General features: G+C 38.5%; 1 protein-coding gene across 3 annotated transcripts in view; it reads left to right on the forward strand.

Moving 5' to 3' along the window:
- NEK7 (NIMA related kinase 7) overlaps positions 1–15,597 on the forward strand; it is a 75,388-nt gene that overhangs the window by 2,513 nt on the left and 57,278 nt on the right. For all 3 annotated transcript variants that reach the window (XM_065656275.1, XM_065656277.1, XM_065656276.1), the window contains exon 2: positions 11,611–11,695. In XM_065656275.1, coding sequence (XP_065512347.1) covers positions 11,639–11,695 — 57 coding nt within the window. In that variant the 5' untranslated portion in view covers positions 11,611–11,638. The remainder of the gene's footprint in view (positions 1–11,610; positions 11,696–15,597) is intronic.

Here is a 15,597-nt window from a genome sequence, read left to right on the forward strand (position 1 = left end):
AATAAACTTCATACAATATCCTGCATTTATGCCAGCCCTATGTTCAGTTGTATCGCCATCGATGCCTTGTTGCCTTCTGGAGTTTGACGTTTTTCCAAACATCTGTGCTGCGTGGATGAGTTCACGTTACCTTGGAAAGTCTTCTGGGAAAAGTCAAACTGCAATAACTTCTCTGTCTCCAAGGGAATTTTTTTGATTATTTGGGGCTTATAGAAAAATCCTTCCTGATTCCTGAGGAGCAGCACTTAGGAATGATGTGGAGGGGATTATCTTGTGCAGGTTAATGCTATGGATAGTCATAAGAGTTAACTGACTAATTTCCAAAATATTTGTTCTGTTTAGCGATGTTCCATGTGCTTTGCAATAGAGATGAAAATAACTAACCAAAATACCAAAGTGGTGATAAAGACAGTCTTTAGAGCACTGGTTTGCTCTATTTGTCACTATTTGACCCCCTGGCCACGTGGGAAAGAACTCAGCCCTAGTGTGAAGTACCACATCACTACCTGTTTTCTTTTTAGTAAGTATTAAAAGAATTCTTCCCGCCAGGTTAGTTAAAAAAGCTGAAGAGAAGCAATGCTATTAAAATGAGTTGCTTCGCTGGTGAGGATAATCCTGTGCATTTGTCTCTGGCATGTGAAACATAGCTGTGATTCAGTCGTGACTTCTGTAGCTAGAAAATACGCAGTGTATTTCAAGTGCCATTTTTCCCTGTTGGGCAAACAGAACGCATGCTTATGTAAGGCAGTTAGGTATAAGTTTTTAAACTCGGCATTACAAAGAAGAAATTGTAAGAAATTACTATGAACAATCATGTTAAAAACTGGTTGCACGTAGTTAATCTTGTGATATTAATGACTTCTTGCTGTTGATTATGGGTGACAAAGTAAATAGACTGTTTGCATCATCTGTCATTTGTGAGTTTGTGTTCAGGCCTCTTTGCTTTAATCTGCTTGGAATGGTTTATAACAAAGTTATTGCTGTCTGTTGGACCAGATTAATTGCTTTAAAATATCATAAAAGTAATGTAAAGCTTGCAGATTAGATCCTTGATGAAATCTTTGGGAGAGGTTTGAGTTAGGTGCTGCAAAGTGTTGATGAGCCAATCTTCAGTTCATTTTAGTCTTCTGTTGTCAGTGTATAAAGTTTACGTAATGATTGATTCCTTGAAAGCCGTAATGCAAAAATATCACAGGTGAACTTAAAATTAATTCTAAAATTAGTAAAAACTTGTGGGAAAATTTGTAGCATTCTGTCCTGTAGAGGCCTTTCTTCTGTACCCTTTTCGCCCTCATCTGAGAGCAGATCCAAAAAAGGAGTTGTCTTTGCAGCAGTGAACTTCCAGTACTTGCCCTGACTGGAAATTCAGAACCGTGTGTTAGGTCCGTGAGCTGCTTGTGAAGTTCATGGAGATAAGCAGGACTCCAGAAGAGGAGCAGCAAGCAGCCTGCAAGCAGAGGACTTGATATACAGCTGGTCATTGAGGATACTCCAAAGCCAGGAGTGGATCTTGCATGTTTTAGCCAGTGGCAGTTTATGTAAAACATAGAGCTGTGAACTTGAGTGTTGGCCAGCTTCTGGAGTGAGTGTGCTGGCTGCTTTGCTCCTGGACACAGGGATCCTGGATTACTCGCCACTGTCATGTGTGGTTTCAGGGTTCAAAAAGGTGGTGTTAGAGGATCACAGCCTGTTAAATGTGACTGGCATTTATTTTCTGATTCTGCATAGTGCTTCATTCATTTCAGCATCTTTGGGGTAGCATAGATTTTAAAATATATACTACAGATATTTTTTTTTCAGCTTGCAAATGTACACGTAACACCTGCAGTGTGATATCACAATGTTTTGTCTTGCACTGTTTTCCGAGATATTTAGACATTTCTTTAAGGATTAGGTGGAATTTATTGTTAAATGTGTTCTAACTTCACCTGTGGCAATGTGGATGTTACCAGCCATGGTTGTAGCACAGTTGTATGTAGCCTGTTTTCCAAACTGGATGTTTTTCTCCCTGTGCCTAGCAATAACAGGCTTATCTGACAATGCTTCCAGCCTTTTGATTTATCCTGCATCTTTTTAAATCCATGTGTGAAGATCAGCTGTTTACACTTTTAGTAAATCTCTTCAGCGTCTCTTTGTGAATAATTTATACATGCATTTAAAACCATCTCTTCATTAGGGAAAGGTCTTCTCTTCTCCCTCTCTGTGTACTGGACTTGTGAGGTTTTGGGGTTGTAAGGGTTTCCAAACCGTGTCTTATCTTCCTTTCTCTGAAAAATCTTTGCACTTTTTTTGCAATTTGGCTTGTTACCCTGGTTTATTCTCCTTCCATTTATTTTGTTTCCTATTTCTACTTACCCCGTGCAGTATTTTGCTGACAGAACTCTTGGCTTGGTGTTGAATAAATGTTCACTCTGTGCTGGCTCTTGCCTTCCTGCCATAGGTATTTTGAGTTTAAGCACTTGTTGGCATCTCTACCCAAAGGTGAAGTAAAATGAAATGTGGTGAGCTCATGTACTGGCGTGCTGTTGCCAGAGCAGAGATGTTCTGTTTCTTCCACAAACCCTTCCTATGTATTCCGTCTTTGAACTTCTGAATGCCAGAGAAAAATTAAGTAGGAGTAGACTCCCATATGCATTGATTTAGTTCACTGCTTGCAGAATGTACACCCAGCTGCATTAGGAGATTAAATCAGCTCAGCAAAAGGTCCAAAGCGTTCAAGATTGCTACACAGGATCACGTGGCAGAGAAGGGAGAGAATACAAGATCTTTGGTGCCACTGAGCTATTAGATTGGCTTGTATAATTTCACGTTAGAGATATAATTTGACAATAGATTTCACTGATGTAAGTTAGGGCAGCTCTACCCTCAGCTATGTCTTCCCCTCTGTCTTTTGCTTTCATGTTGTGTCCTTGTCTCTGCAATGGAATGATTCAGGGAACTGAGCTGGGAAAAAAGTGACTTGTTGTTGGGGTTCATCTTGAGCTCGTTTCAGTTACCTTCCCAGGAGTCAGGGGAGCCGCAGGAACACCGCTGGGAGGAAGAGGGTGTGGAAGGCATGGCTGAAGGCAGGGGAAGCAGCAGCATCACGTAATTGGTTCATACTGTCCTAAAACCGCATCCTAACAGAGGCAGCAGCAGCACAACAGAGCATAATCTGGGCTGAGGATTTGCTTTGTTGATAGTGCTGTGGTTAGATACCAGACGTGGATCATGATCATGTCACAGTGAAAAGTTTCGCAGGGAATTAAATGTATCCTTTATAACTGGCTACTCAGTATGAAGAAATTGAGTTATCAAATTTCTTTCCAGGTGAACAGAAGTTAAATGTAGAAGCCTGCTGCCTGAGCAGTTTCAGTTCCTGGTAGTTCTTCAGTTCCTATGAAATAACTAACAGTTCAAAAAAGGGCAAGTTGGTGCATGTACAACCCTTCGGGAGCACCTTGCAAGACAAGCAATCTATTGGAGTGACATAATTGAAATGGAGAGGGAGAAGTAAACAAAATATAACTTCTTAAATTGTGCAAATGAATGGAGAGGAAGGAGAGCAGACTTGTGAAGCAGGAGAGCTTGGACTTTCATCTTCTAGTCAGACAGCACTGACAGAGAAACCCTTAGTAGGTGGGGAATGATGGTGACTGGCACCTGTGTTTTCAGAGGTGGAATGAAAATATGCCTGATAAATTGGAACGGATGGATGAGAAAATGGCATATCGACTCTTACTGTATTCACTTACAAGTAAAATCTACTTATCAAAAAGTATGGTTACTTCTCTTGCTAAAACCAACTCCTAACCCAGCTTAACTATCTGTGTGGTTTTTGGCTTCTTTGACTGGACTGCCTATGCGTAGGGAATTTGGACATAAGTTTGTTGAGAAATTCAATATTAGTTATTTCTATATAGATAGATGATAGTTACTTATAGATTAACAAGTGCTGAGAATTTGTGTTGTCCACATTCAAGGCCGTTCATACAGAGGGGAGGAGTGTCCTGCCATCCCACAGGGAATATTGATCTGGTAGTATATAAAAAAAAAAAAAATTAAAGGCTTCCAGAAGCCATTTCTAAAATTAAAACTAATCCTACTTCTGGATATACATTTATATTCAATTACTTTCAGTGCTTTTGAAGTTGCAAATACAACTTTGATGCAGATGCTTCTGCAGAGAATTCTACAAATTAATACGTATTTTTCACGTCAGAAGACACTTTTTTTGACAATATGAGGCAAATATTTCATTTCTACCACTGTCAGTTATGAGTAAGTATTCTGTGTATGCACACATGTAGATACATGTGCGTAATCTAAATATGCATAGATGTGTATTTATCTGTATGCATATTAATATATTATTATGCATAGACATGTATATATGTGTGTGCATGCTTATATATTATTATGCATATACATAATGTGTGTATATGTGTGTATACTAATTGGGATAAATGACAGATTGTACTGTGATAATGATTAACTTGATCTTCCAGTTTTGAGTTTGCTTTACCCCTTGCCAATTAAGGTCTTGATTGTCTTGGCAGAGTTCAGTTGAGTGTCAACTTAAATGCATTTTGCTTTATTAATGTATATATCTAACATAGCTTTTCACTGAGTGAGAAAAACAAACTAGTGTGTTAATTATTTGGTATATATAAAATACTTGTTCATTGTATAAATGAGAGGTTTAAATAATCAGCAACATTGCAGTACACTATAAATTAAATAACTTGCTGTTTTATTGACTATGTTACATTGTGGATTGTATGTTTCTTGTAATTTGTGATTAACAGCAGACCAATAAAAAGTTTAGTATGTTTGAGACATGGACAATGTGGCCTGGGCACGAGCATGACCAGTTACAGATCATAAAGTTTAGTGGAAAGGCATTGACTGGCTATTATTTTTAAATATTGAAAGCATTTCAGCATTATTTCACCATTTCTAATGCTGTCTTTAAGTGGAGTGTGTAACTTTATGAATGAATGGCATAGTAATGTGGGTATGTTTAACTAGATTTAATTTTAATGGTCTGTGTTAGTAAGAAATAATCTACTGAAAAAGTGCTGCATGTGCACAGTGCCGTCATTCCTGTTATTTGGATTTTTTTTTTTTTTCCCAGTTAGAATTTCTTGCTACTCCTGTTAAATATGCTCATATTAAGTATGAGTTTGGAATGCCAGTGGTATAAAGGCAGATGAATAACTTATTGAAATGTGTTTTAGGACTTAAACTACAACCCACATGAGTTTCATCTTTCCAGTTACAGTCCAGGGTGGGCGGGTGAGGGACCACAACAAAACCAATTTGAAGCAAGAGAGCAGCGTTTTAGATAAAGTGCTGGGTGTGTTTTTGTTGTGCTTGTTGGAGATACTCAGATAGAGGAAGCGGATAAAGGCTTTGGGCATGTCAGGGTTCTGAGAGCCGCTTGTGGGGTCCTGTGTGGGGACTGCTGCTTTCTAAGTATTCCTCAGTCTTTAGGAATGCACTAAAAATATTATCTATGAAACTGAAGTGACTTTGACTTTGCAAGTAAAATGTTTCTATTATGACATCCAAGCATACACGTTTCTCCTCTTCAATGGTTTATGCAGAGCACCAGGAAAAAATTACATTTTAATGTTAAAGAATGATGATAGGTTTATACTTCAGGTTAGTTTGCTTTATTGGACATGACTTACGACTTACCATTTCTTTGAAAAACACATAGCTGTGCTGTCGTGAAACGTAACATGACCAATAAAGTTGCTATGCTCCGTTTAGAGCTGCCGACATTCTCTGGCTTCATCCAGGATCTTCCCAGAATGAGTCCTGAGCCCCTGCTTTTAAAATCACTTTGATAATTCATAAACCGCAACCTGCACCCTGGTGCCAGTGTTGGAGGGGTGCTGAGGAGAGTGACCTGACAAAGTGTGGGCCAGGTTTGACCAGGAGGCCACTTGGCTCCAAACAGCTGATGTTTCTCCTCAGAAAAGGTGAAGAATGACTGTTAAGGCAGTATGTTTTATAAAGCAGTAGGATGCCTGCTTCTTAAGCTGCTTGCATCCAGCTCAAGGGCCAAGCTGTTATTGCTGTGCTAGCAAAGGAAAAAAAGAGTCTAAAGTTTGTCTCCTCCCAAAAGATGTGTGGCTTTCCTCCGGGAGCTGTCGCGTCGGAGAGCAGAGCTGGAATCCGACCTGCGCTCGGGCTCCGCCACATAAAGTGCCGGGATTAACACCCATGAGCTGGGATGGGTAATCGTGTGTTACTTTTTGGTTTGGACATTCAGTAAGGCATTTAGAAATCTAATCCCTTGTTTCCAGAGCACGTGATTGGTGGTGGTGTGTGATTTGTGTGGTATTTTTTGTTGTTGTGGGTTTTTTGTGTGTTCGTTTGTTTGCTTTGTTTCAACCAGGGTGACTATTTGAATGTTCTGCCTAGATTTAAATTGCACTTTGGGTAGCTGAGAGTCAACATGTGATATAAGCAAATGGGAATATTCCTATAGCCTGTATTCTTATATGGAAGCTAGTATTAATATATGTGGCGGGTGTGTATGTTGGTGTGTTTTTTTTTTTTTTCTTTTCCTCAGCTGAGTATGATCCTTGTCTTTGAACTTAGTAAAAGTAGTAGAAAAATTTTAAATCTGTCATTTAAAATGTGTGTTAATGCTGAACAATCTAACTTGTTGACACCAAGAATTAAGGAATATGTACACGGTGTTAAATGGATAGTTGTTTCTGGAGGAAACCTTGGCTCTAACCTAACGAAAATAATGTAATGGTTATACTAAAAACTAAAAATACCTGCCTTAATTGATAGTGTAATCCAGAAGTAAACATAGTACGTTCTGTTCTTTGTGAACAGCAGCTAAATTTACCGTGTACCTGATCAGCACATTGTGAACCTTGTAACTTTGTGTTTCTCTGTGTTAGCAATTACATGAAGTAGTTACATCTGTATTCTGCAGAAAAAAAGGAGACTGTGATTTTCAGATTCCCAGCAAAATTGTAGTACTCTGAATATTCTTTTAAGTATATCCTTTTTTAAAAGTGTAGCTGTGTCGTCTTTGACATTGATTATTGAATGTCCCCACTTAAGATCCAAAATTAACAAACAATAGTGTATAAAATGTAGCTAATGGAAACCATGTATCATTGAGACTATTAATGATGTTTTCTACAGGAAATCATTGTATTTTGTTGTTGTTGTAGAACAGCCATCTGTTAAAGTAGTAACATTATTTCCTGAGTACCTTGAAAAGTATTTCAATGTGAATGGTTTATGGATGTGGAGCTATGAACAAAGTGTTTAAAAGGCATGTTTCGTGTGATTAGTCAGTGCATTTAAGCTTTTTCTCCTTAAATACTTTGATCATGCTTACAAGGACTTAGTTGCAAGACCTAAAGTCACAAGGATTTCAAGTTTTTCACAGGTATATATATATTTTTTCTTTTAAAAATGTTATTTTAAAAATACGTTCCAGTGTCACGTCAGTGATGAGCTCTGGTTCCCTTCCAGTAGTCCCTCTGCTCTGTTTCACCAGCGGAGTGGTGGGCAGTCTCAGCTCTCTTCTCAGAGGCGGCTGGAAACCACTGGGAAAGCTGCGTGCTGACTGGGATGGGAGCTCCTGGTGGGGTGTGGGAACGCACCCTTGCGTTTTGGGCTGCTTTGTGTCTTTGCATGATCTTTAGGTGTGTAGGCAGACGTCAAGGAGCCTTGACAGGTGGGCGCTAAGGAAGTGAATAAGGACAGCGAGGCCTGTGCGTTAATAAAGAAGATGCTGTTCCCAGTTCAGTCAGTTGTGGTTTGATAAGCTAACTTACTGATGAGGACTTACCTTCCGTCTGCTGCATGTTGGGCTCAGTGCATGGAGTAAATAGTGCCAGTTAAGGGAGTTGCTATGCAATTGCAGTTTCAAATGAAAAATTGGTTGTGTTGTCTGTATCCCCAGGTACTTCATCCAGCATCCTTTCTGTGTAGTTGGCACCTACTGTTTTGATCAACTGAAAAAGACAAAGAATTAGAGCATTAATAGTTAACCAAAAGTTGTCTTATACCTGCAAAGTATTAGTAACCATAACTGAAGTATAAGATCTAGCATATATGCTTGTGTTTCTATGATTACTATTGCATACAGGTTGGTCTGAGTCCAAATGATTTGCATCTTCAAAATGATGAAACTAACCTTTGCAAGATAAATGATTCGGAATCTTTCATTGTTCCTATCTTTGCAAGTGGTATGGTGAAGGCAAGGAGTCCTTTCCTCCTACGTGATCAGTGTGAGGGTGTTTAAAAACATGAGTTGTGTTTGGCAATTTGGAAGTTTTGAGTGGTGGTGGTATAGTTGGCTCGCCTCTTACTTCATCTGTTTTCCATGAACCAATGTATATCATGGTGATGGATTTGCAGAAGGAGGTCATTGCGTTACTTGTTTGAAGAGGTGATAGACATGTCACATTCAAATGTGTTTTGTATTTGCTTTTCAATTTTAAACACACAATGACTCTTTGGCGGTATTTTTAGTGTCTTTTCACCATAAATTAGAACTTGAAAACCATCTTAGGAAGAGTAATAATTATTGTCTCAATTTAAACTTAAAGATGATAAATATTATACCACTGTGTTTTGACCTCTGGAGTTGATTATCAGGGTGAAAGGCACGCCTCACTGTGAAAACAGTCTTTAAGCAGCAGAATCTAATTCTTGCTTATGTCGACAAACAGTACAAAAGATTCATTTTGCATCCTTGGCATTTTGTATGATCAAAATGCCAAATTACTCTAAAATGTGAATCTATCATGCAGTCTTCAAAGACAAAAAACAAGTTTAAAAAAATAAAATAACTCCCATATATGGAGAGAAAATACTGATCTTTGCCTTTCCTCTGCAAAAGCAACAACAAATCCACAAGTTAGAAATCTTCCATGCTTCCTATGGCAGAACATATTTGTTGCCTCTTTAGTTTGCTTCCTCTTAATATAAAAACAAGCCACAGAGGACAGAGCCACTGGCAGTGGTAATGATATGGTTTCTCTACCTTCTACCCTTTCCCCAAATTTAAAAGCAAAAAAAAAAAAAAAAAGAAGGGGGAAGAAGAGACAAATTCCAAAACACTTCCAGTCAGTCCCTCTGACCATTCAGATGAGTGGATTATATAGTACCTGAATCAACATACATCATCTAAACATTTCAACTTAGACTTGATTAGTCTTGGATACATGTCTGCACTAGAGGATAAGGAGTTTTTTATTTACTTTTTTTCCCTGGCAGTTTGTGACCTGTAGGAATTATCTGTTGGTGCATTACATGGTCAACAATTTTCAATATGTAAACATACTAGTAAAACACATTGCAAAACTTTCAGTAGAAATATTGATGGTATTGAAAGATTAAAATTCTTATAAAGACTCTTCAAAATAGCACTTCAGAAAACAATAATTGGATTCTTGGCAGTGGTAGAAAGTTCTCTACAGCAAGAGATTAGTAGAAGATTCCTTAAGTTTGCCATGCATGTCTCCTCCAGAATTTGTCTCAACTACATAAACCTCAGTGAAAACTGAAGAATTTAGGTGCAGTCTTGTGACAACAGTTTAATTTTCAGTGCTCTCGTGTTGTGATTTTTTGTCTTGGTGGGCAAGTTTTACAGGAGATGTTATAGAACTCGCAAGAATTGTCAGTATTGGTGTCCTAGGGCTGGTGCAAAGATGGCCTTGCCACTGGTCTGCATTCATGGTGTATCTGCTGATTCTTTCCCACTTTCTCACCCTGCTCATTCTGACAGTCTTAGAAATCTGTGCAATTCTTCCTCTGCCTCTCGCCTCAGTTTGATAACTTATTTTTTTTTCCCTCTGTTCTGTCTGAAAGTGCTTTTTTGAATCTCTTATCTTTGGATTAATTATAGCTAATACTGAGACAAAACAACAGAAAGTCCCAATCTGTATGCCTGATGCGGGAGTCCTAAGGAGAGGAGGGCAAAGCCACGGGGCCCCTTAGTCGCACTGGAGGATGGCTATGGTTTGGTGTGACAAATAGCTGATGGTACTGGAATGGCATGGGATGATAGTTTTAAGTGGGGGAGTGAAAGCAAATCACTGATGGTTTGGTTTGTGTACCCAGTCCACTGTTTAGTACACTGGGGAATGACATCAGTACTGTGAACACAAGCTATTTGTTAGTTTCTTAAATATTTTGCTATGGGCTTTGAAAAACATTTCTAAGGTTTACTAGTTTCTGTTGAGAATTATTTCTAACCTTTTTAATATTCTCTGAAGAAATTACTGGGAAGATTTATTTTGTGTGTGTTTTAACAGAGAGAGGAGACTGTATGCTTTCATGTTCCCGTTTTGGTGGCCTTGGCCACCACACGATGATCTTAAAGGTCCTTTCCAACCTAAATGATTCTATGATTCTGTACTGAGCTTAAAATAAATGCTATTTGATGATTTTTTACATACTCATTCTAAAGAAAGGTTTGTGAAACATAAGTAGCTCTGTGTGCAGAAGGACGTTTGAAATATTAGAAGTACATAGATTTATCAGAATAAATGTATCATAGGAAATTTCCTAATGTTAAAGATGAAGAGGTATCAGAAAAGTATTTTATGCCAAACCATCTCCAGAACTTTGGGGATTTGGAGCAGGAAATAAGAAAACAAATAAAAAGTAAATTAAAAAGCAATAATAGGTTTCCAGTCAGACACATGACTCTTGTTCCTCTGAAACCCTTGGCAGGTTTGACCAGGTAACATACGGAGACAGTTCGTGCTTGTGTGATGAAAAAGTTGTGCAGGGCTTGCCTCCTATTCGTATAGAATTTTATCTCGTTGTTTGCATTCGAAGCTGCCTGTGAACTTTCTGTTGTCTTCATCTGAACAGAGATGGTTCTCAAAGGCACCAGTAAAACTGGGTGCTGCACCTGCTCCCCCTCAACAAAGTGTTGTGTAGCCTGAGAAGGATTTCACTCAGCTGAGAAAAAAGCCTCATGAGCATTTGCATTTTTATCTTTCCTGTTCTTCCTAATAATGATTCTGCAACCCTTATTATTGGTCAAAGTCTTGTGTCCCTATTTTGGGAACATGACAGGCATCTTTCCTTCTCTCTTATTGATGGGGTATGAGAAATTCATAGTTGGGAATAAACGCTCTACTCCTAATATTGTATCTCAAAGCTCTCTTAGCTGGCTTGTCAGAATGTAATGAGTGTCTGCTTTTGCGTACTCCCTGAAATCTACAGGTAAATTAATGCAATATAAAGAGTATGCTGAGCTCCTTTTTCCCATGCTGCCCACAGGTGTAAGGTACTGGCCAGCAGACATCTGCTGTTAAACAAGTGGTTGGTGCTTTTGAAGAATGATGGGGTGATGCAGCTTTTATCAGACAGAGCAATTTGTCTGGATCCATTGGTTTAATGCATATCTTTTAAGAATAAGTTCACACGTGTATAGTGATTTGTTTTATTTTATAGAACAGCTAAACATAAGAAAACTTCCTTCCCAAAACAGTGCAAGGTTGGAATAGTCAAATGTTAGTAATCGCAAGCATTCAAATGCAAGAATTAATTCTTCAGTTCCTCTGATGTTCATTGATCAAAAATACAAGTTGAATTACAGTGTAATGACTCTATTTATCTTTTCAGGACATAAGGGACGCTTTGACGTGATAGAATGGATGAACAGTCACAAGGCATGCAGGGGCCTACTGCTCCACCATTTCAGCCACAGGTACTTGTTTTTTTAACAGTAACTCAAGAGCAGATGCTATAATTTCTTAAACAGAAAAAGAGAGAAATTAGAAAACATTATTTTTTTGTGGGGACAAAGAATCTGTAAACAGATGGAATATATTATGGTGATCTTGAAATTATTTCTTAGAAAAGAAATCATTTTCATTTTTGCCTCCTACTGCTTTACCAACGTTGAGGATTTGGAGTTGGAGTGGGAGTAGGAAGCAAAGATGAAAGCAATTTCCCTGAGAAATGGTGAGCTGTTAAATACTGTACATTTCAAAATTTTATCGGAATTACCATATTTATTTCAGACTGTTACCTTCAACTTTCTCATCTTACACCTTCTGATGGTATTACTATATGAATTAGAGCCATTACCCGTTGAAACCAGGCAAGAGAAATTCCCAGTAACTGTAGTTCTGTTGAAAAAGAAGATGCATAATAAATTTAATCTTTGGATATGCGTTGATGGTGTGAAACAAAGGATAAAGATTAGCTGATAAGAGGTAATATTGGGATATTGCTTTTTGAAATTTGTAGGGGGTAATTCTTTGAAGTTCAAGAGCCTGTAAAGGAATGCCCTAAAAATATTTACTGCAGTGACCATTCAAAAATAAAAGCTGGACAGTTCTTTACAAAGCTGGAACCTATTTTTAAAAATTTTCTTGCTAACAGCATAGGTGGTGAGACATTTGTGCCTTTTACTTTACAAAACCTGAGGTGAATTCTAACTTGTGTAACTTAGTGAGCTTACAATAACCAGCTTTCCTTAGCTCCAGTGGTTTTAGTATAGCATTGTGATAAAAAATCTGGATTTAGTAGTATTTATACGAATGCATTTATAACAATGCAAAACAGAAATTTATAGCTATGTATAGAAATGTATAGCAGAAAATGTATAACAGAAATGTATAGCAATGCATACAGACATTTTGAGAAAATACGTTTGTAATTTTGAAACTAAAGAATACTTAGAATTCATTTTATGAATATCATAAAGGGTGCCTGTTATTATTACAGTTTTTTTCTTTCCTGACTAAAGAGAAAATAGAACAGCTGATTGATTGAAGTACTCTGTATTTCTGGGAAACCTTGCTATGTTTTCTGTATGCTGACTACAAACAGGTATCATATTTCCTCATCTGAGTATTTGAATACCTGTTTCTGATTCACAGAATCAACTTTTTGAGGACTGATTGAATTTTAGGAATATTACTCTAAACTAGAAATTGGGTTTCGAATTCATACTAGTAAAATATGCTTCTAGTTTTACAGTTCCAAGTGACGCAGCTCACGTACAGGTAACCAATTTCCTCTGTGGTAAGCTAAGGACAGCCTGATAGCAATACTGCTGTTATCAGCTAGGCGCTTTCTACAAGAGCAGAAACTAGTGTTTATTCTTGCCTTCGCTTAATTGTCAAGCATTTTCATTATCTCCTTTTTTTTTTTTTTAAATCAATTACTGTGTAAACTGTACTAAGCATGATTTTTGTGATTTGCTTTTTCTTGAGACAAAAAGTTTTGGGTCTGTGGATCTGAGCTGGACTGGCACCAGAATATCGACTGTTTTCTATTTCAAGGCATAAAGAATGAAGGGGAGCAAACATGCTCTGATAGTTGTATTGCCAGAGTAATACTAAAATAGTCATTCAGTGACGTTCTCATCTTGTTAATCCAAGTTGTTTTTCCTGTGAGCCAGATATGTACTTTAATTCTTAAGGATTTCTCTACTAATGGAGTGCATGCTTATGGTGAAAACTAGTAATGAAAAGAGATTACTAATTGCTGATACATTGAGGAGAAGCAAGAACTAGAAGTGAAAGTACAGCAGGTTATGAGCAAGAGGCAAGGTAATGATTTATGAAAAATTGTGTGTCGGGTTTTGATAAACTGTGAATATCGCTGATATTTGTAGCAAATTAAATTAGTGTTAATTGGTGGCCCTTTGCTGGACTCTCTCCAGTATGTTTATGTATTGGTGCCCACAACTGGGCACAGTGCCCCAGGTGTGGCCTCACCAGTGCTGAGCAGAGGGGAAGGATCCCTTGACCTGCTGGTGATGCTGCTCCTAAAGCAGCCCAGGACACCATTTGCCGTATTTGCTGCAAGGGCACGTTGCTGGCTCACGTTCGGCTTGGTGTCCACCAGGACCCCCAAGTCTGGCCTGCAAAGCTGTTTTCTAGCAGGTACTGGTGCATGGAGTTATTGCTGCCCAGGTGCAGGGCCCTGCACTTCCCTGTGTTGGACTGCATGAAGTTCCTGTCAGCCCATTTGTCCGCCCTGTCGAGGTCCCTCTGGATGGCAGCGTGACCCTCTGGTGCATCAGCCATCCCTCTCGGTTTTGTGTCATCGGCAAACTTGCTGAGGGTGCGCTTTGCCCTGTCATCCTGATCGTTAATGAAGGTGTTGAGCGGGATTGGACCCAGTATTGACTCCTGAGGTACACTGCTAGTTACTGGCCTCCAACTAGTGCAATTAGAAGCTCATATTTTCTATTTGGAATTAAGTGCCCGAAATCTATGACTGTGATGTCTGTTACCTCCAAAGTTAAATCATGGTACTTTGTTACATCACAAGGACATTTTGAAAGTGCAGATGTCTAAGTATTGCCAAACCTCTTACATATTGTAAAAAGGATTATGCAGGAAGGTAGGAAAATATGGATTAGTAGTCTGATACGGTAGACTTCAAATTCTAGAACTTCCTTGAGCAGAACTGGGAACTTTTTAGCATCTGAACAGAGAAAAATGTGACTCCGTTACTAGACCTGATAAACCAAAGTCAGAATAGATCCCTGACTGTTTGTTTTGTGTGTGTGTGTTTCTGTTGTTGTTTTTGGTTTATTTTTTTTTCCCCCCTAAAGAAATGGATCAGTGGTGAATCAAGTCTCCCCTTTTACAGAAGACATTGCGTATCTCAGCATTGTTATTGTGCTCTTTGTTCTCTAGTTCCCCTGTATTCCCCTCAAAACAAGAGGCCGGAGCTCTGTGCAGTATTCAACACACACCCAATAGACTTTAGTGAAACACTTTGTTTTCTCTTTCATTCAAATGCTTTTCCTCAGAATGTCTAGCTTTCTTTTTGATGGTAGCTTTTCAAGGAATTTTTTCCATAATATTTTGTAGATCTTTCTCCTGTGTGGTAATAGCTGATGTAAAAATCATGATTCTCTGTGTTAGGGGGTTGTATTTCCCATTGTTTCTGATTACTAGTCTTGGGATACTAGTACTGAGTTCCAGGGTGGAAAACTAGAGAATCACCTGCAAGGCTTTGCAGTCGTATTTTGAGCTGGTTGTCCTGGATAAGTTTGGATTGTAAAGAAACTTCATTGCTTGATTATAGATATTGAATGGTTCAGTTTCCTCTGGGATTTCACTGGTAACTTCTCTGAGAAAATAATTTTTCTGCTGCTGTTTCTCATCTTATAGCTGGCTATTAATCTGCACAATGTTCTCTCTCAACCTGAGAGAGCTTAGTTTTATAGGTTAATCCTTACAGAAGGAACCTGGTTGAATATTTTAAAAAATGTGTGGCATGAGTTCTTCAGCAGAAAATCCCAATTAGGAAAAACCCATCCCTCTCCACTCTTAACTGCTTATTAGAATCCCCAAATTGCTGCAATTCAGCTATTAGGCTATATTTGAACTGAGTCTGTGAATAATATGGAAATTGTTTTTCGAGTATTCTTTTTAAAAATCTAGATCAGTCTTTGGCTTGGCATAGTGCACTGGCCCAACACTGGAGCAGTGCTGAGGAACTGGCGGTGGGAGAGGACCAGGATCTCCTGGGAAGGCTTTTGGTCACTGGAGAAACCAACGTGTGCTGTGCACTGGGCTCTTTGTAAGACAGGACGTTTTGGTGAATAAAGGCTTTGTTGGTTTCTTCAGTAGGTCTCTA

This window comes from Caloenas nicobarica, chromosome Z (genome assembly GCF_036013445.1).
Source record: "Caloenas nicobarica isolate bCalNic1 chromosome Z, bCalNic1.hap1, whole genome shotgun sequence".
NCBI lineage: Eukaryota > Metazoa > Chordata > Aves > Columbiformes > Columbidae > Caloenas > Caloenas nicobarica.